General features: G+C 37.5%; 3 protein-coding genes across 3 annotated transcripts; all 3 read left to right on the top strand.

Moving 5' to 3' along the window:
• Positions 1–2,377: 2,377 nt before the first annotated feature.
• LOC141369202 (uncharacterized) lies at positions 2,378–8,802 on the top strand. The gene is made up of 6 exons (XM_073874751.1): positions 2,378–2,508; positions 5,040–5,202; positions 6,532–6,724; positions 6,840–6,899; positions 7,252–7,368; positions 8,680–8,802. The coding sequence occupies exons 1-6, from the start codon at positions 2,388–2,390 to the stop codon at positions 8,785–8,787; spliced, it is 762 nt and encodes a 253-aa protein (XP_073730852.1). The 5' UTR covers positions 2,378–2,387; the 3' UTR covers positions 8,788–8,802.
• A 163-nt stretch (positions 8,803–8,965) lies between these two features.
• On the top strand, positions 8,966–12,077 carry LOC141368899 (uncharacterized). The gene is made up of 3 exons (XM_073873710.1): positions 8,966–9,775; positions 10,084–10,116; positions 10,278–12,077. Exons 1-3 carry the CDS (start codon positions 8,966–8,968, stop codon positions 12,075–12,077), a joined length of 2,643 nt encoding a protein of 880 aa, XP_073729811.1.
• Positions 11,804–18,954, top strand: LOC141369077 (uncharacterized). Its single transcript, XM_073874363.1, has 3 exons — positions 11,804–12,293; positions 12,410–12,532; positions 18,246–18,954. The coding sequence occupies exons 1-3, from the start codon at positions 12,083–12,085 to the stop codon at positions 18,464–18,466; spliced, it is 555 nt and encodes a 184-aa protein (XP_073730464.1). The 5' UTR covers positions 11,804–12,082; the 3' UTR covers positions 18,467–18,954.
• The last annotated feature ends 1,398 nt before the right edge of the window (positions 18,955–20,352 follow it).

Genomic DNA, 20,352 nt, shown 5'->3' with positions numbered 1-20,352 from the left:
TTTGCAGAGTCAACTTCAAATACTTTAATTAAAACACACAGGATGTGAATTAGAAGTGTGAGAATGTCCAAGCAAAGTTGGAAATGTTTTGTTGGGGCCTTTAAGATCGATTTATTACGCAGGTCTGGATCAGTGATCTCTTTGTAATTGAGACTGAGCATTTTAATTATGAAGATCTTTGCACAAATAATAAAAGGATAACATGATATCATATTATATGACCCCCTTTAGCGTATACTGATTGTGTTTGAGATTATTCTCAAGTGTTCAGCACTGCTTGCTAGTTGTTTGACTTCATGCAGTGCCGCATGAACAGACAGGCGGATGACATCAAAGTACCGCGAGAGCATTTCGATAGCAGTCCACTTTGTCTGAATTCTCAAATCACTCTTGTTGGATTTTGTCGTCATCTGCTTCTCAGTTGTTGTGGAGCCACTGTTTAGATCAACGTAGCAGTCAAAAACAAGACATGGGAGGTCACATACAGGACTAAAATCAATGAGACCCAAAATACGGACATGCCGACTAATACGGGACAGTTGGAAACCTAGCTAGAGGGCCTTTCCTGCTTGATGCCATCTGTTTACAGCCAAACGGTTGACCACTGTGTGTGTATATGTGTCCTGTCACAAAACTCCCACACAACGTTAGTATTGTGATTGAAGTGTGTAGGTCATGATGCACTTTGATAATGAAGCTAAAATATGAATATGAATTTGATTTGTGTTTACTTTGATTATGACTTTAGCCAAATAAGAGTAATTAAAAACCACTGTTTACATCTTAGTTTTGCAGTTGTTTTATTTGAATATTGTTGTGCATGTAAACATTGAAACCCACTTGTTTTAGCCACTGATGCTCCACATCAGAGCAGCACATCAAACTGCTAACTACACAACCAGAAGAAATGAACAGGAGATTTAGTGTCATTTGAGGTTATCAACATATAAACATGCTTTTCACACTGGAAAAGTTAACACCAGGTTATTCTAAACCCCGGGTTAACGGAATCCTGGGTTATCTGTTTCACGTGTCACACTGTTCGTGCTTAACCAGGGGTTAAGAGATAACCCTGGGTATTCATAATCTGAAGTTACACTTTGTGTATTCCTAAACCCTAGGTCAGGTGTCTAAAACCCTGCTCATACACCTGTCTGTAATTATCAAACAACCCTGAACACCTTCTGTTTCAGCTGTGTTCAATTTGGGTCAAAAGTTATTATATTATATTTTTTACTTGTTTAAAAAAGCTTTGTTGCATGTTTAATTTTTATTAGGTAATAAAAAAGACAGTCCAATAAGATATTGTAGGTGGAGCAGTAAATGTTCTCAAGAAACAGAGCTTTCATTAAGCTGTTTTGTTGTATGTATTAAATGTTTTTAAAAGTACATTCCATCAATTAATTTCCATGTGGATTTGTCAACATTTAGAGGAATCTCTCTGTAAATAGCAGTTGTTTTGGACAGTAGCACGAGGTGCTGTGCTGATCCCCTTGTCTGTAGCGTAACAGCAAAACCACTAAGCTGTGTTCATACAGCGCTGCGCAGATCGAACAAGATATGACATCACAGTACCGCGAGATCAAACTTTATCAATACGTGCTCGAATCGCTCACGCGATATTTCAACGTGACATCCTTTCGGCCTTCCTATCAACGACACTTTTACTACGCAAGTCAGCAGCAGTGGATTCGTTTCCCTGGAAATGCAGACACGTGATAATGACATCACCGCTGTTAGCACCAATTTCCCGCGAAGCAGACTACACGCGCTCATTATAGGAGGAAAGGTGAGTTCAGTCCTATGTATAATAACATATTTTTGCAAAATATGAAAGATAAGCAGGATTAACATATGATTTGTGAAATATTTTATCTTATTTGACGGTTTGTGGTCAAAAATATTATCTTCCTGAGTAGCCTATGATATTGGCATTGGTCAGTAAACAAACATTCGGTTTCAGAGTAACTTAACTTACTTTACTGATCTATTAATGTTGTCCATAAACGACTAAGTGCTTAGTAAAATTATGTGAAATAGCAGTAATAGATTGGGTAATTAGTAATTAATTCTTATTGTTTAATCTAAATTTCAATCATGCGATTTTCTTATCATGCACAGTGGCACGAATAGCCACAGATATCTTTAAAGATTTTAAGTTGTGTATGTATATCTAAGTTAACTACAGTTGTGTATGTATGTATGTATGTGTGTGTGTGTATATCTAAGCTATATGTATATTTACAAAAGTATACATGCATATACATAAGTTAGATACATATGTTATACCATTTGTTGGCTGTTTGGGTAAACAATTTTAGCAATCTTAATATTATGGTTGATTAATCGATTGATTAATTTAATTATTTTCAGTCACTGCAGTCGCCATGATGCTGGGTATACCAAGGCAGAAAAAACGAAAAAGACCTCAACAGGATGCTGAGCATCACATTACTTGCAAAACAGACAAGCCTGAGCTTTATGAGCAAGTTATCAGCAAATATAAAGGTAAGATAAATTCTGTAGTATAGACGGTTTTCTTTCATGTACGCAAATGTAAGTTGCAAAGCATAGTTTATTTGTATGTGCATACAGACTTTTGATGCATGCGCATTGCGACAAAATGCAACACATCGCCTGGGCTACCTACTTCAAAATCCGTCAGTGAATGCATGATGGAAATTGTGTCACGTGCACTCTACATGGACTCTTGTGATAGATCCTGCTGACTTAAAGGGGCAATGAATCTGTCGATTTTATTGTTTTACTACTGTTGTCTGATATCTACTGTTCAAGTGGTTTTTCCATTCAAAAACATCAAAGGCAATAAGTAATAGGTTAGTTTGTAACATGGATTAGTTGCTCTCTGGATAATGGTTCGTTTGAAGGGGGGGCCGCAGTGAAGACCTGGACGTAAACGCCCACTGCTATGATCCCCGTCATTACATGTGGGGAAATGTTTTAAAAACATTGATGTGTAAAAATAGCAGCCGAACACAAATATGTTTGAGCCACAAAAGATTCTGGGTGCTAAAGATGATACCCATAAATGACAATACGTATAGTAAAGTATAAACAAAACTATAAACTCAACGTGACTAAATTACCATAAACAACACAAGTAAGCACGCATCAGAATCTAAACCACGGCTGATAAGTCCTTATCACTAACTTTGTATATTTCTATTGTGCTTGTGAGGTTGCTCTTACATACACATAACGTTACATACCACAGTTATATGAGAAAAAAGCTTTGTTGAGTGTTGGACCTTACAAATGCGACTTGCCTAAATTACCGTATACAACACAGTAAGCAGGCATCAGAATCTAAATTAGGGCTGGTAAGTTCTTCCTTATCACTAACTTTGTATATTTCTATCGTTATATTACAGTCATATTGTTAAGTGTAATTTTTTTAGTAAATTAAAACAGTAAAATATACGTGTTTAGACACTGATGTTACAACAGGACATATCAAGCGATCTTTTACTAAACAGTAGTGACGCGTAGTAACTTAAAGTAAAATGTATTACTCACTGTGTATACTGTTGTGTCATTCCTGCCAGATGCAATATTACTGGTGCTTTTAATCACAGTTTCTCTGCAAATCCAGCACCGACTCATGGCTTCTTTACAAATGAATCCGTGGTACACATAGTAAACAAACACTCCCCACCCGAGCTGGAACTTCTTCAAAAACAAACTTTAACCACGCATTCCTAATGTTATGTTCCAAGCCTCCGTTAAACAACGTCTGTGTTCTTCCCATAGACGGTTCTTCCACAACCGAACACTTTGTTGGGTACTTATAACAGATCACCACGTAAAAATAAAAGGAAACATGTTTTCAAAAGTCATTTTGGTTACATTTGGCAATCTTTAAAGACATGTTTACTAGGGGTGGCACGGTTCACAAAACCCTCGGTTCGGTTCGTATCACGGTTTAATGGCCACAGTTCTCGGTTCTGTACGGTTCTTGTTGTTATTTTTACTTTTAATTTTTAACACTCCAGAAATGTATTATCTTATTAATGTAGTAATTATCCATAATTTAGGATACATTATTAAAAAAGTTATATCATGTAATCATGCACAAACTGAATTTGACTTTAAGCACATTATTGGGACCCTCTCTTTTTTTGGCAAAAAAGGAGAATGTGTATATCCATCTTATGTGCCTTTTTAGCACACAAAGATAACTTGCATTTATCAAACTGCCAACTTCAGTGTAGCTTTAAGATTTATCACTGAGAGGCTGCTTAAATACTGCAGAGAGTATATGTGGACGAGAGAGAAACACAACGTTTACACCTGTAATATTTAAATCCGTCTCTTTTTTCCACCGCCTTCCTTTTCTCTCCCACTTGCCATTTCTACATGTAACATAAACTGCAGCACTCACTCTCCACAACAGTCAACTTTTCTTTCGCGAAAGGGAAACACGCCATCTGAGGCAAGGTCACATACAGGGCACGAGGCTATTGCGCATGCCATGAACCGTGCGACGCACACACGCTCCGAACTGAACGGTTCGGATTTTTTTCATGAACCGTGCCACCCCTAATGTTTACTGATTGTTGAGACACTGCATGGTTTGCTTTACCCCTGACCCACACATGTCACGCAAAGCTGTGGACAGGGCTACAAAAGTGGTCATTGTATATTGGTTTGGGGAGGTGTTTCAATTCTACTCTGACATCATATTTCAGCACATTCCTGAATAGACCATTTTCCTGGCTTGGTGCAAAAAACTGTTATATTTCAATAGCCATACGTTTTCAAATTTGTGATGTTCATTTAAGTATGATGACCTCTTATATAACAAATTATCAAGGTAAAATGTATTGTTTTACTCCTTTTAATCCAGCCGACAACAACAAAATGAAAGATCCAACTAGGGCAATGTCCAAATTTGTTGGATACCACAGATAAAACTTCAGATCTAGTAATTTTTATTATTGTTTTTGGATAAGAGCTCATGAAAATAATAATTAACTTTAAAGGAACATCAGAACTTACTGGTATTTTTTTCTTTTTAGGACGTGGAGTTTTCACCACTGAAGCATTTTTTAGAGGTGATTTTGTCCTTGAATACAGAGGTGAACTTCTGACTTCAGAGGAGAGCCTTGATCGATCTGAACTCTACAATGACGTTGAGAACACATTCTTGTTTGATTTTCAGTGGCATGGCAAAAATTGGTGGTGAGTATAGAGTTGTCTTGAAGTAATAGGGCGGTTAAGGGTTAGTTCACCAAAACTCCTGTGGCCGGTTGCATAAAACTTTAAGACTAGTCTTTAAAGTTAGTCATGAATTTTTTTCTTCAAGACTGATCATAACTGTTTTAAGTATGTTACATAGAAAGGTAGATTGGTCTAATTTAAATCCAAATAATAAGACTGATTAGCCCTAACTAATTGCTAGTTAGTCAGAATAATTCTTAAGACGCAGTCTTAATGTCACGGCTATGTTTATGCAACCGGCCCCTGGGTCCTGGTGATCCTCGTCTCTGCACATTTGGTATGACGCACTCAGTACCCAGCTGATGATTTTTATTGTGTGTAAAAAAGCAGAAACAAAGGGGCAGTTTACCATACAGGGTTTAGATTAATCCAGGACTAGGGCTTAGTAATATTAGGACATTTTACAAAAAAAATTTGCTGTGCATCTTGTGATAAAAACAGTGGCACTGATATGTTAAAGAGCACCTATTGTTTTTAAATGTCCTCTGGTGTTTAAGTGTGTATTTGTACATGTTAACAATATGCAAAAGTTACAAGCCCAAAAGTAAACCATGACGCGAGTTATCGTCTCCAACGTAAAGCTCTTTTCTTGGATTACAACAAACACACGGATTGTAGGCAAAAGGTTTACTTCCTGGGATTGGTGATGTAGACAAGACCGACATTATCATAATTCATCCTGCTTCGAACTCAACCTGTAAGTTAACTCCTGTAACTTCTGTTAGTAACTGAATCTTTCAATCATGGTAAGAAGTCTCACGTTTCCAGCTGACAGAGCTAATCAGACCAATCACAACATACAGATTAGCTGACCAATTAGGCACACAGCTTTTCAAATCAGTGCGTTTCAGGAAGAGAGTTAAATCTGGAAATACAAAAATAAACCTTATGTGGAAAATAATGTGTTTTTTAACCATAAACCACATGAACACATTATATTATACCAAATACACAAAATAATATTGTTTTTTTTAGAAATGAAATAGGCGCTCTCTAAGATATCTCAGTGAAAGCTGTTTTCTGTTCAGACAATTCAAACTTGTATTCAAGTCTGCGAATAGACTTTAGCCCTGTTCAGGAATCTGCCCCAAAATTTGTAGAGCAGACCATATAACCAAACCCACTGATGTAAAATGCCTTAAAGCCCAAAAAACTCATTTTGATTTCATGTAGTTGTTAAGATATGTTTACAGAAGTTACTCTTACGAGGTACAGGCATAAAGGAAACAACTGCTGTACAAGATTACAAATCAGTCTCTTATGCTTGGTGGTATTTTTATGTATTTATAGCATGGATGCATCCAAGGAAGATGGGTCCTTGGGAAGACTTGTAAATGATGAGCACAGAAATCCTACATGCAAAATAAGAACTGTTGAAGTGAACAAAAAACCTCATCTGTGTCTTTTTGCTGTACGAGATATCCAACCAGGAGAAGAAATCACTTACAGTTATGGAGATTCAGATTGGCCTTGGCGAGCTAAGGTACTGTCAAGTATATCCTAAGAATCTTTAACAATATTTCATGATGACATTTTTCTCTTATGCTGATTTGATACCATATGATTGTGTTCTCATATTTCTCAAATCTTTCATTTAGGTATCATCAACAGAATCCAGTGATAAAAGCCCAGTCAGCAGTTTGGATTTGCAGAAATTGGTAAGTACACAAAACATCTATATTCGGGTTCTATACAGTCATGTGGGAAACTAGCAATTTGAGAGGTTTTTGACATATTGGACAAGCATTTAATCCTCTGTGAAACAATGCCACAACTTCTAAATCGTGCATTTTTTCAGTAAACGTATTCTTGTTTGTTTTTTTAAACAGAGGAATACTGACAGATTTAAAAAGTAGGTTCAGCTAAAGTTACTGTAGGACAGATGAACGTGTACCTTATATTACTGCATCTCACTGTCTTTTATACATCACAGTATAAAACAAAACCATACAAAAGCTTAGCAAATACAGTACAAAATTTACCCCCTAACTCTTCTTTTCTGACTTTCAGTTCCATCAGGCTCCTCCTGTTTCCTCATCTGCCCTGTATAAGGTGTACATCAATGAACCACATAAGCAAGTTGAGCCACAACAGTCAGGCAAAGCAAGTACATTAGAGAATAAAATGGTAACCATTCTATACATGCAGAAAGTATCTTAGGCAGTTTACTTCATCAGATAACTAGTTACACTATATGGACAAAAGTATTGGACGGCAACTTCTAGTGAACACATTTAACTACTCATTTCTGTGAGCACAAATCTTAATGCTACAGTATATAATGATATTTTCCAAAATTGTGTGTGTCTAATTTTATAGCAGCAGTTCGGGCAGAGCTCTTTTCTATTCAAACATGACAATGGCCCCACAATCGATTTTGTATTTTAAAGACATTCAAGTCTTTAATAAATCACAACAGTCGTTATGTAACAAAATGATGGTTTGCGCTGGCACAAGCTGTTAGTAAATCTGGCCCATAGACCCTTCTTACTTTATGTGCTATATCTTTTCTAACAGATTTATGGGTTTCCTTATTTAGTTTACTAAACTAAATTTATTTGGCTTGCTCTTAAAGGAATAGTCTACTCATTTTCAATGTTGAGCTATGTTATTGCCTTGGCTGGGAGTTGTTGGTGCATCCCTCTGTCGTCTGTGTGCGTGCGCGTGGGCGCTGGAGCGTGCTGCGACATTTCGTTCCATTCATTCAATGGTACCAATCAGAGATAAAGTTAGAAGTGAGCAAACACATCAACGTTTTTCCTGTTTAAAACGAGTAGTTATACGAGCAAGTTTGGTGGTACAAAATAAAACGTAGCGCTTTTCTAAGCGGATTTAAAAGAGGAACTATATTTTATGGCGTAATAGCACTTTTGGGAGTACTTCGACTCGCCTGAAAAGTCCGCTCCCCTTCTCACTCTCATAATGGGAGAGGGAGGGTGTTACTGCGCCGAGTCGAAGTACTCCCAAAAGTGCTATTACGCCATAAAATATAGTTCCTCTTTTAAATCCGCTTAGAAAAGCGCTACGTTTTATTTTGTACCACCAAACTTGCTCGTATAACTACTCGTCTTAAATAGGAAAAACGTTGATGTGTTTGGTCACTTCTAACTTTATCTCTGATTGGTACCATTGAATGAATGGGGCTAAGCTAAATGCTATCAAAGTGTCGCAACGCGCTCCAGCGCTTACGTGCACGCACACAGATGATAGAGGGATGTATCAACAATTCTTAGTTAAGGTAATAACATAGTTTAATATTGAAAATGAGTAGACTATTCCTTTAATCTAAACCAGAGCACTTGAAATTAAGCAATATTTTATATTTACTTTTTGTTTTCTATATTTTTGATTGGTTTTGCCTAATGTCTTTGAGTGTCACAGCTTTTAACATTATGTACATTTTACTTTTAAGTTTAATACCTTTTCATATATCCTCAGAAACTCAAAGATTGCCATGAGCGCTTTAACAGAGCACAAATTAAAACGAAAAAAACTGCCATAGAGCCATCACAAGAATATTTCATGGTGAGTAATATTTGGATATGATCATCACATTACTTGATTAGCACCTCAGTCAATTAAGACTTTATTATTTAAAGTGTTAATAGTCGTTGAACAGTTTCCATGCTGCTTTTATTTTTAACTTTTTTTCAATTATACTTTTAAAGTTACAGACAGTATTATAGCATACACATTTAATGCACCGTCTTAGGCACCCTGTGCAATGTCTACCTCTGTAAAAGCCTTATTGCCCTCATACCCTTCTCCTTCTCCTGTGCAGCCCTCATCACATGTGATGACCACATCATCTTTCTCTGCACAAGAGCAGCCCTCATCACCTGTGAAGACCACATCATCGTCCTCTTCTCCTGTGCAGCCCTCATCACCTGTGAAGACCACATCATCGTCCTCTGCACTTGTGCAGCCCTCATCATCTGTGATGACCACATCATCGTCCTCTGCACTTGTGCAGCCCTCATCACCTGTGAAGACCACATCATCGTCCTCTGCACTTGTGCAGCCCTCATCACCTGTGAAGACCACATCATCGTCCTCTTCTCCTGTGCAGCCCTCATCACCTGTGAAGACCACATCATCTTCCTCTGCACTTGTGCAGCCCTCATCATCTGTGATGACCACATCATGGTCCTCTTCTCATGTGCAGCCCTCATCACCTGTGATGACCACATCATCTTCCTCTGCCCTTGTGCAGCCCTCATCACCTGTGAAGACCACATCATCGTCCTCTGCACTTGTGCAGCCCTCATCATCTGTGATGACCACATCATCGTCCTCTTCTCCTGTGCAGCCCTCATCACCTGTGATGACCACATCATCGTCCTCTGCACTTGTGCAGCCCTCATCACCTGTGAAGACCACATCATCGTCCTCTGCACTTGTGCAGCCCTCATCATCTGTGATGACCACATCATCGTCCTCTTCTCCTGTGCATCCCTCTACACCCTTGCCCTGTGCTGCTTCCACCCCTGTGATTTCCTCATCACAGGTGTCTGAGACACTATCTTTAATGGAGGTGGGTAATTGAGATTAGTAAGAACTGTTTAATGTGAATTCACAGACCTAATATTATTATCATCTATGTCATGGTGCAAAAAGATTTTATGATACAGTTGTATTGTACAGAGTTTCTGTTTGTGATTATCAAACCGTGCCAAGTGTGCCATCTACTAAGGCCTTATTTGCTAAGCTACAGTTTGAAATATATCTAGTTGAAATAACTGTTTTTTGCTCTTAAGTGTTTTATTTTTTAAATTATTATTATTTACATTTAATTATTATATACAATTTTATGTACATTAGTTTTGTTTGTTCTTTTTTCAGATGCACTCATTAAGGCAATCAAGAAAAAGACAGGTTTGTAATTAACCATGCACTTTATATGCTTAAATGAGTTCCTCTTGTTGAAAATCAGTTGGATTCTGGCAGTTGTCTATCCCATTAAGCAAGTTTTTAAACATTTAGTTAAAGAAATAATTTTGCATGATTTAAGTAAGTGTAACATTTTTCTCATTTAGTATTCTGGGAGTGCCTACAGTGATTCAGATGTTACGGACTACAGTGATGTTGACTACATACCCCAGTTCAGCTCAGATGAATCAGATGGAAGTGCTTCTGGACAAAGCAAGGCTGAAAGGAGTTCAGATGGATCAAACAATAAGTCTGAATGTAGTGATCCTAGACCCAACAAACGTTTAAGACATACTAAATCACCCCTTTCAAAAAGGAAAGCTGAAGAGGCAGGTAGTTCATTTGCCAAATGTATGACAGCAGTGTCATCAAAAAGGATGAAATGCCAAACTGAAGAGACCGAAACCTCATCTGACAAAAAGACTTTGGTTCAGTCAATGCCATCACCACAAAAAAAGAGCAGGTCATATAACAAAAAACAGTATTGCCTTTATTGCTCTAGGCCATATGCAAAAATGGCAAGACACCTTGAGTTTGTACATCGCAATGAAGTAGAGGTTGCAAAGGCTGTAGCTTTCCCAAAACGTTCCAAAGAACGAAGAGTCCAGTTAAACCTTCTTAGAAAAAAGGGCAACTTTGCTCACAACACAGATGTGGTGAGAAAAGGGGAAGGTGAGATTATTGCCTGCTACCTTCCAAAAAAGTGCAAAAACCCCAAAGAATTTATCCACTGTATTCACTGTCAAGGCCTTTACAACAAGCTCAGCCTATGGAAACACATTAAAAACTGTCCACTTAAACCGAAGGATGATGAAGCTCAGGGCAGAAAAAGAGTAAGATCTCTTTGTGCCCTAAAAACACCTGTTGGCTTAGAGGTGAGTAAAGGTTTCAAGAAAGTACTTTCCCTGATGAACTATGACGAAGTTTCACGGGTGATTCATAGTGACAGATGCATCATGCAACTGGGAGAGCACATGTTTAACAGGATGGGATCTGATGTGACCAAACATGACTACATCCGACAGAAAATGAGAGAAGTTGGCAGACTTCTTCTTGAAGCAAGAAGGATAACCCCACTGAAAACAATGGAGGACTTCATGATACCAGCAAACTTCAAACATGTCATATCAGCTGTGAAAGTTGTGTCTGGCTTTGACGAAGAGAAGAACTCTTACCGCATTCCCTCTTTAGCCCTCAAACTTGGACATTCTTTAAAAAAGATCTGTAGCATTGTTGAAAGTAATGCGATGATGTATGGAGACCATGAGCGTGCTGAGTGTGCTCGAGACTTCAGAAAAGTACACCAAGCAAGGTGGAATGAATACATTTCTGCTGGTGCTATAACTACATTAAAGGAAGCCAAGTGGAATGCACCACAGATCATTCCTTTCACTCAGGATGTCAAAGTCCTGCACGCACATCTAGAAAAGAAACGGGATAAATTCCTTAATAAACTTAAAAACTGCCCCTCTGCAGACAGCTATGCTGCTTTGGCCAAAGTCACTTTCTCCCAAGTTATCCTGTTCAATAGACGAAGAGAAGGTGAGGTGTCACGGATGCTTTTGTCAGCTTTTCAAAGCCGGGATTCTTCTGAGCTGCATGAAGACATAGACATCTGTCTTTCTGAGTTCGAGAGGAAGCTGTGTAAACACTTTACCAGAGTAGAGATCCGTGGTAAGCGAGGGAGAAAGGTCCCTGTCCTCCTCAAACCTTCATTGGTTTCTGCCATGAAGCTGCTTGTTGAAACACGTGAGGCTTGTGGTGTCCCAAATGAGAATCCTTTTATGTTTGCCAGATCTGGTGCAATGTCTGCCTACAGAGGAGGAGAGTGCATAAGTAAGCTGCTCGTGAATGTGGCATTAAGAATCCTGAAGCTCTTTCCTCAACCAGGCTCAGGAAACACATAGCTACCATGTCAAAGATTCTCAACCTTGATGAAAATGAAGCAGATCAACTGGCTGATTTTCTCGGTCACGATATAAGGATCCACAGACAGTATTACCGGTTACCAGAGGGGACATTGCAGCTGGCAAAAATGAGTAAGGTCTTAATGGCAATGGAGAAAGGAACACTGTCCAGCTTTAAAGGAAAGAGACTTGATGACATTGAAATCGACCCAAATGGTATGTATGAAATTAGATTTTTGTGCGCGTCTGTGCTTTACATATTTGCAAATCTGTATCTTTCATCATCTTTTGCAAAAAATACATTGATACACAGATTCCTTTTATTGTTATAGAGCAACTTGAGGCCGAAGGTGATTCAATGTCAAGTGATGAAGAGGATTGTAGTGACCTGCCTCAGACAACATCACCAGTACCAGCAGAGACTGATCAACCATCTGCTTCCCAGAAAGATCAAGGTAAAAAAAATCTTTAAACTACACAAACAGCAAGAAATGGCAAACCCTGAATTACTAAATACAATACCTATAGGCAACAGTAGCAAGACAGGAGCTTTTCAAAATTTGAGTTTGTTGTACAGTCAGTTTGAAGAAATAGATAAACATATATTATGTGATTTGTCATTTATTCACTAAGGCTGCGTTTACATTTTGCATTAACATGCGATCTCGGTGATCCGTTCACGCAGATCCGATCATTCGTATATCAGGACACGGCGCGTTTACATTTGTCACATAAATGTGGCTTCTGTATCTGGATGTGTGACCTGATCCCGTGCGGGGAGACGCGCGCTGGGTGGATAGCTGTCAATCAAAATGGGTACAGCTGTCCTTAGCCACATGATTTAGGGTTTTCGCGCTAACCGCAATCCCGTATTGTACAGTGCTACTGAGAAGCCAACAGCAGAGAATAACTAGCAACCCCAACAACTGTGATGTTCACATTTTAAGCGTTATATTTTTTAGCTTTAAAAGCCTTCTCTTTAAAAGCCTTTATAGCGTCCGCACCGCGGATGAATATCCTGTTTTTACCTAAACTTGACTTTCACCCGCATGCTTTAAATCAACAACAAAATCCGCGTGAAACATGACCGACTCCACTGTTTTATTCTGCCTTAATAACGGGCTTTTGGCTCTGCCTGAACTTATATGTATATTTATATTTTAACCATAAACTGTTGTTAGTTATGTTTCCTGGTAATTTTTATATGATTTAATTAAAAGAGCTAACAATTTCCTAAATTTCCAGTTCATAGTGCGTAAGAAGTAATGTAATTTACAAACACATATAAGTAACCTTGCATAAAACCAACACTAAATAGATGTATTTGGTTAATGTTGTTATGGTTTGTACGTGTTTTAAAGTAACTTAAAATGTGTTAAATGAGACAGAAACAGCCGATTGACCAGAAAGAAGCGCAACATTCACGTTGATATGTCGCCATGGAAACTCAAACATTATAACGATCCTGAATTCTGCCATTAAAAATTAAATCTCTCTATGAATAGGAACATATAACATATGCCTGAATAACTTAAATACAGTCAGCAGTGTTAAATGCTTTTGAATATCGATTTATTAAGATACTTTTAAGCGTAGCTTCCATTGCTTCACAAATATGAATGTATGCGTCTCTCACCTGCGCTCCATGACACAACGTCCTTTATTTTTGACAGCTGTCAGTGAGAGGAGATGATAGTGGGCGGGGTTTTTTTGTGATGTTGACCTGTAAATGCAGATACGATGGCTGGATTGCGTTTACATTACACTGAGATCCGATCACAATGCGTCCTCGACTACCTCTGCATCAGGACACACAGATCGGATAACATTCAGATCACAGACGCGTTTACACTTGTCTTTTCAATGTGTATGTGGACAACATCCGGATACAGGTCGCATGTTAATGCCAAGTGTAAACGCAACCGCCTTCTGCCTACACTGTTATGTGAAAAACCTGCAATGAAATTCACATACACAGTATGATTTTTATTTACATTGTTATATTTAAATGCATCAATGCAGAATACTTAATTATAAAAAGGTTTTTACTATACAGCTGTAATATGGTAAGTTGGGTATATACAGTCTTGTTCAAAATAATAGCAGTACAATGTGACTAACCAGAATAATCAAGGTTTTTAGTATATTTTTTATTGCTACGTGGCAAACAAGTTACCAGTAGGTTCAGTAGATTCTCAGAATACAAACAAGACCCAGCATTCATGATATGCACACTCTTAAGGCTGTGCAATTGGGGTATTAGTTGAAAGGGGTGTGTTCAAAAAAATAGCAGTGTCTACCTTTGACTGTACAAATTCAAAACTATTTTGTACAAACTTTTTTTTTTCTGTGATTTAGCAATCCTGTGAATCACTAAACTAATATTTAGTTGTATGACCACAGTTTTTAAAAACTGCTTGACATCTGTGTGGCATGGAGTCAACCAACTTGTGGCACCTCTCAGCTGTTATTCCACTCCATGATTCATTCCACAATTCATTCACATTTCTTGGTTTTGCTTCAGAAACAGCATTTTTGATATCACCCCACAAGTTCTCAATTGGATTAAGGTCTGGAGATTGGGCTGGCCACTCCATAACATTAATTTTGTTGGTTTGGAACCAAGACTCTGCCTGTTTACTAGTGTGTTTTGGGTCATTGTCTTGTTGAAACAACTATTTCAAGGGGATGTCCTCTTCAGCATAGGGCAACATGACCTCTTCAAGTATTTTAACATATGCAAACTGATCCATGATCCCTGGTATGCGATAAATAGGCCCAACACCATAGTAGGACAAACATGCCCATATCATGCTCCATGCTTCACTGTCTTCACTGTGTACTGTGGCTTGAATTCAGAGTTTAGGGGTCGTCTCACAAACTGCCTGTGGCCCTTGGACCCAAAAAGAACAATTTTACTCTCATCAGTCCACAAAATTTTCCTCCATTTCTCTTTAGGCCAGTTGATGTGTTCTTTGGCAAATTGTAACCTCTTCTGCACATGCCTTTTTTTTAACAGAGGGACTTTGCGGGGGATTCTTGAAAATAGATTAGCTTCACACAGACGTCTTCTAACTGTCACAGTACTTACAGGTAACTCCAGACTGTCTTTGATCATCCTGGAGGTGATCATTGGCTGAGCCTTTGCCATTCTGGTTATTCTTCTATCCATTTTGATGGTTGTCTTCCGTTTTCTTCCACGTCTCTCTGGTTTTGCTCTCCATTTTAAGGCATTGGAGATCATTTTAGCTGAACAGCCTATCATTTTTTGCACCTCTTTATAGGTTTTCACCTCTCCAATCAACTTTTTAATCAAAGTACGCTGTTCTTCTGAACAGTGTCTTGAACGAACCATTTTCTCAGCTTTCAAATGCATGTTCAACAAGTGTTGGCTTCATCCTTAAATAGGGGCCACCTGATTCACACCTGTTTCTTCACAAAATTGATGACCTCAGTGATTGAATGCCACACTGCTATTTTTCTGAACACACCCCCTTCAACTAATTCAACTACTTGCCCAATTGCACAGCCTCAAGAGCGTGCATATCATGAATGCTGGGTCTCATTTGTTTTCTGAGAATCTACTGAACCTACTGGTAACTTGTTTGCCACGTAGCAATAAAAAAAATATACTAAAAACCTTGATTATTCTGGTTAGTCACATTGTACTGCTATTATTTTGAACAAGACTGTACAAGTCTTAAAAACAGTAATATGTGCCCCGTCACGGAAACCAGTGACACAAGTCGGCAGAACAACTTTTGAGCTAATGATAGAAAAGCATTTTTATATTTTTTGCAGAATCTGTTGAGATCACGAAGTAGCCTCTACATGTTTGATATAGCAGTATTTGTATATTTAAAAGGGTACATTTTGAGGTTGATATCTGCTTTTTTTACGCAGTTTCTAGAATGCAGTAGGTGGTGTCGTCGTCTGTGTGCATTTACATACTGGATAAGCCAGCTTTTGTTTCTTTTGTTTCTTTTGTTATTGCCCCTGCCCTCAGCGTGGCTACTTAACCTCTTGAGAAGGAGCCCCACTGTAGCCCAAACCAACCTATGTTCACTAAAATGGTTGTTTTTACCAAAAATACTCACAGTTAGGAGTCGTCTTCGTTTCATAGCTATTCGAGCTATTCAAGAAATCTTACGGAGTAGTCTAATTTCGACTCGCTCTTGCAGTACTTTGACGTCATCCGCCTGTCAGTTCTTGCAGCGCCACATGAAGTCGAACACACAAAAAAAATCACACAATGATTGTTGAATTCGTTATGTAATTGGCTACGTATTTTGTCTATCAATATTTGCCATGAAGTCATTGGCTGATGGAGGAACGATCGAGCGAGTACAGTGATATAAAGTGTTACGACGTAAATGGTCATCAGATTATATATTATAATCTATTACCAGACTTTCATTCGAAATCTGATGTAAACAATAGACTATATATTTCTATATTTCATGGCATTTGTGGACAAAAATGGTCATTGGATGATTCACACGTCTGAAACAGACTGGATGCGACTTGTGATAAACACAAAAAGTCCTGTTTATTTTTTGTCTGTTTTCATCCAGACTTCTTTCACAAAAAACTACATATGATGATAGAGCATCTGTATCTCAAAACGGCTTTACAGGGTGTATGGCTTAGCTAAATGAGATGTAAATGAGCCCTATTGTCACTCCCAGCAGAACAGAGGTGAAAATGATCCAAACTTTAAAAGGCTATATCTCCGCTTTGAGGTCTTTTGAGTTCCTACATTCAAATGGCAACAACTTCTCCAAATATGATCAGATTCCCATGTGTTACACATCGCTGGAAAGCTTAGATACTACACATTAAGAATCTGCCCCAGACTTGTGTCTCTACTTTCCGTGTTCGGTCACATATCTAAAAATTACAATGTTGGCGTTTTGGTGAAATATCAATTTCTTTTTAGTAGTGCTGCAACGACGCGTCGACGTCATCGATTACGTCGACTACGAAAATACGTCGACATGCGTAAAATGCGTCGACGCGTCACGCTGTTTACATTCATCTCGCGTAAAGTTTATCATGAAAGGTTAGCAGTGTTTTCCCACATACACTGGTTCTCTATGTGCTTGTGCGCGAGCTCTCTCTCTCCTATGCCCGCGCATGTCTTCTGTAGTAACTCTGTGTAATGGCAATTTTTTAAATTTGTGCCGAATTGTCTGCGATGTCGCGTTTATAAATCAAAATTTTAGTAACTTAGTAGTTAAAGTAACAGCTGGTTGAATTAAACACAAGGTTATTGGGTCATGTTTTGTCACTATTTTAATAGTCTTTGGGGTGGTTTCCTGGACAGAGATTAGTTTAAGCCAGGACTAGACCTTCGTTTAATTAGGAAATATAATTAGTTTAAACAAACATGCCTTACTAAAAACATTACTTGTGTGCATTTTGAGGCCAAACTAAAGGCACTGATGTATTTAAAGATATGTCAGTGGAAGATGTTTTCAGTTTGGACAGCTCTTATATTTATTTTAGTCTAGGACTAGTCTAATCCCTGTCTGGAAAAACGGCTCTATATGTCTGACAACAGAACAGATAATATGTGAAAATAGCATTCCGTTGTGTTAAAATACAATAAAACAACCAATGACTGTCAGATCAGACAGAGAGTAGAAAACAGATTATCCAACAGATTAAATAGCTAATCAAAAAAAGAACACTTTATTAATAAAAAAAAATTGTTAGAGTAGTCGACTAATCGGAAAAATAATCGCTAGATTAGTCGACAGAAGAAATAGTCGTTAGTTGCAGCTCTACTTTTTAGTGATCTGGCTCCCAACTGCATGAATATTGCTTTTCAAGCTACTTTGTTTGAACTTGAAATGTCAAAGTTCAATATCTATGTAGATGTTCCTCTGTGTGGCCAGGTTATGTTTCCTCATGTCATATTCTCTAGGGGCTAGGCTTCATTTATATGGGTTTAATATTTAAATTACTATAGTTTTCATTCGCCACATTTATCAACACCCATTCATTTGTGTGATGGAATTGGCCACATGAAAGTTTAATGAATCACACATGAGTGGTGTTGTAAGATTGTGTTTGCGCATGGATCTGCGCTTGTTTCTACATTTGATTGATAAATAAATCCCATTGACTTTAGTTGTAATAAGGATATGATTTTTCACTTTATAGGTTCATCAATACCTCCAAAAAGAAAATGGGAAGAAGTTGAGGTAAAAGCTGTTGAAAAACACCTGATGAAGTTCATCAAGACATGCAAAGTTCCTGGTAAGCAAGACTGCGAGAGATGCATTCAAGCAGAGCCAGAAGCCTTGAAGAAACGTACTTGGACTGGTGTGAAAAATTATGTGAGAAACAGGATCACCACTTTAAAAAAACAGGGTGGATTATAGGGGAGCAAATAAAAAACACATTTCTTTTTACTGTAAAAAAACAGAGCATGGTGAGGAAAAGTTGCCATGTTACAAAAACATAAAATAATGAATGCCTTTTCTAGAATAACTTTTTAACATGTTTAGGACTGCAAAATGATGAATTATGACTAATCGTTTGCAGAATAAAAGTTTTTTTTACATCATATGTGTGTATACTGTGTGTAATAATTATCTATATATAAATACACACACATGCATGTTTATATGTAATTTATAATATATAAACACTTAAAATATAAATAGATTTTGTTTCTTCAAATTATACATTCATGTGTGTGTATGAGCTACATAATTATTATACACAGTACACACATATATGATGTAAACAAAAGCTTTTCTTCTGCAAACGATTCATCATTTTGTATGTTTGTAATATATAATAGGTTCCTTTCAGACAAACTATATTTATAGTTTACACATCATGCTCTGTTTTTTAAAAAATGAGTGAAAATTATGACGTTAAAAAGTGGACAAAAGTCTGCAAGCATGTGAATCAAGCGCGCATGCAAATTACAGCAGCACGAGCACAGTGACAAAGCTTGCACGTAAAATAGAAACCTGCAGAAATCGCAAATCCCACAGTCGAACACAAAAACCAAGACTGTGCGCGTAAATCAACACTTACGAGGGGAATAACAAACCCCTCGAGTACAAATAGTTTGCTCACGCGCAGCCGATCTGCTCTCGCGAGCTGCGATTCTACACGCGCGAGAATATCATTCTACACACGCGCAAGGCAGTTTAGTGTATCACTCAGGGCGCGGGGCACCACGACTTTGTGACATCAAATGCCAATGCCCCCTGCTACCACTGTTGTGATTGGCTGTTGCTGCCACCTCAAGTGTTTAAATCTTTTTTACAGTATATGCTTATGCTTAAAACGTAATGAGATAATATTTCTTTCCAAACAGCTTTATAAGTATAATACATGTTTTATAATCATAATCTAGTCAATTTAATAGTCAGGCTTGAGGATTCACATTAGTTGTTCAAACGTAAAACGAGAGGATAAGGAAGAACGGCTGAGCACCACTAGACTAACAGTCCATAATAATTGATTGAACAATAATAATTGAACAGGATTACTAATTATTTACTTTGATTAAGGGAGGTTAAAATTGTTAACATAAGACTGCTGGAATTGACCTAATACTGAATATTTTCCTGTTAATAATAATGTTGGTAATTTCAATTATTTGAATATAATGTAATGAATGCAATATAATCTTAAAACAGACAAATTAGGATTTTTTACATCATGTTCAAAAATAATAATTATAAAACGGGCAGTTCTGGTCGTTCATTCTGAATCTGACAGACTGGTTGAAAAATATATATCGTCAATTAAAAGAAAATGCTTACCCAACTTAAACACTGATGCATTCAGGATGAAACATATTTTTTGTTTGTTTGAAAGCAGAGGGTCTGTTCTTTCATTTCATATATTTGATGTTTATATATTTAAAGAAGAAAAATTTTCTGGAAGGCATTAAACTAAAGCTGGGTGGCAACTCTTTTAAAAACGCTGGCAGGTAAATTTAAGCATGCTTCCAAACATATTTGATCCACACTTCAACAGTTGCACGAAATAAATGTTTATGTATAAATTAGAGGAATGTTAATTTATGAAAATAAACACCACAGTCTTTAATCATATTTTCATCATATTTTCATATTTATAATCATGTTTAATATATTGTTCATATTGGTTAATCACTACAATTTGGAGGCAAAATTACTTTGTATTTTTGCTTTGTAGTAAAAGCTGTAATGAGACGCAAGTTTTTAAAATTGTAGAAAATACTAATTTCTGCAACTACTTAAATTATTAACTGCACTGATCA

Source organism: Misgurnus anguillicaudatus, chromosome 12 (genome assembly GCF_027580225.2).
Source record: "Misgurnus anguillicaudatus chromosome 12, ASM2758022v2, whole genome shotgun sequence".
Lineage (NCBI taxonomy): Eukaryota > Metazoa > Chordata > Actinopteri > Cypriniformes > Cobitidae > Misgurnus > Misgurnus anguillicaudatus.
This window is presented reverse-complemented; position numbering and strand designations above follow the sequence as displayed.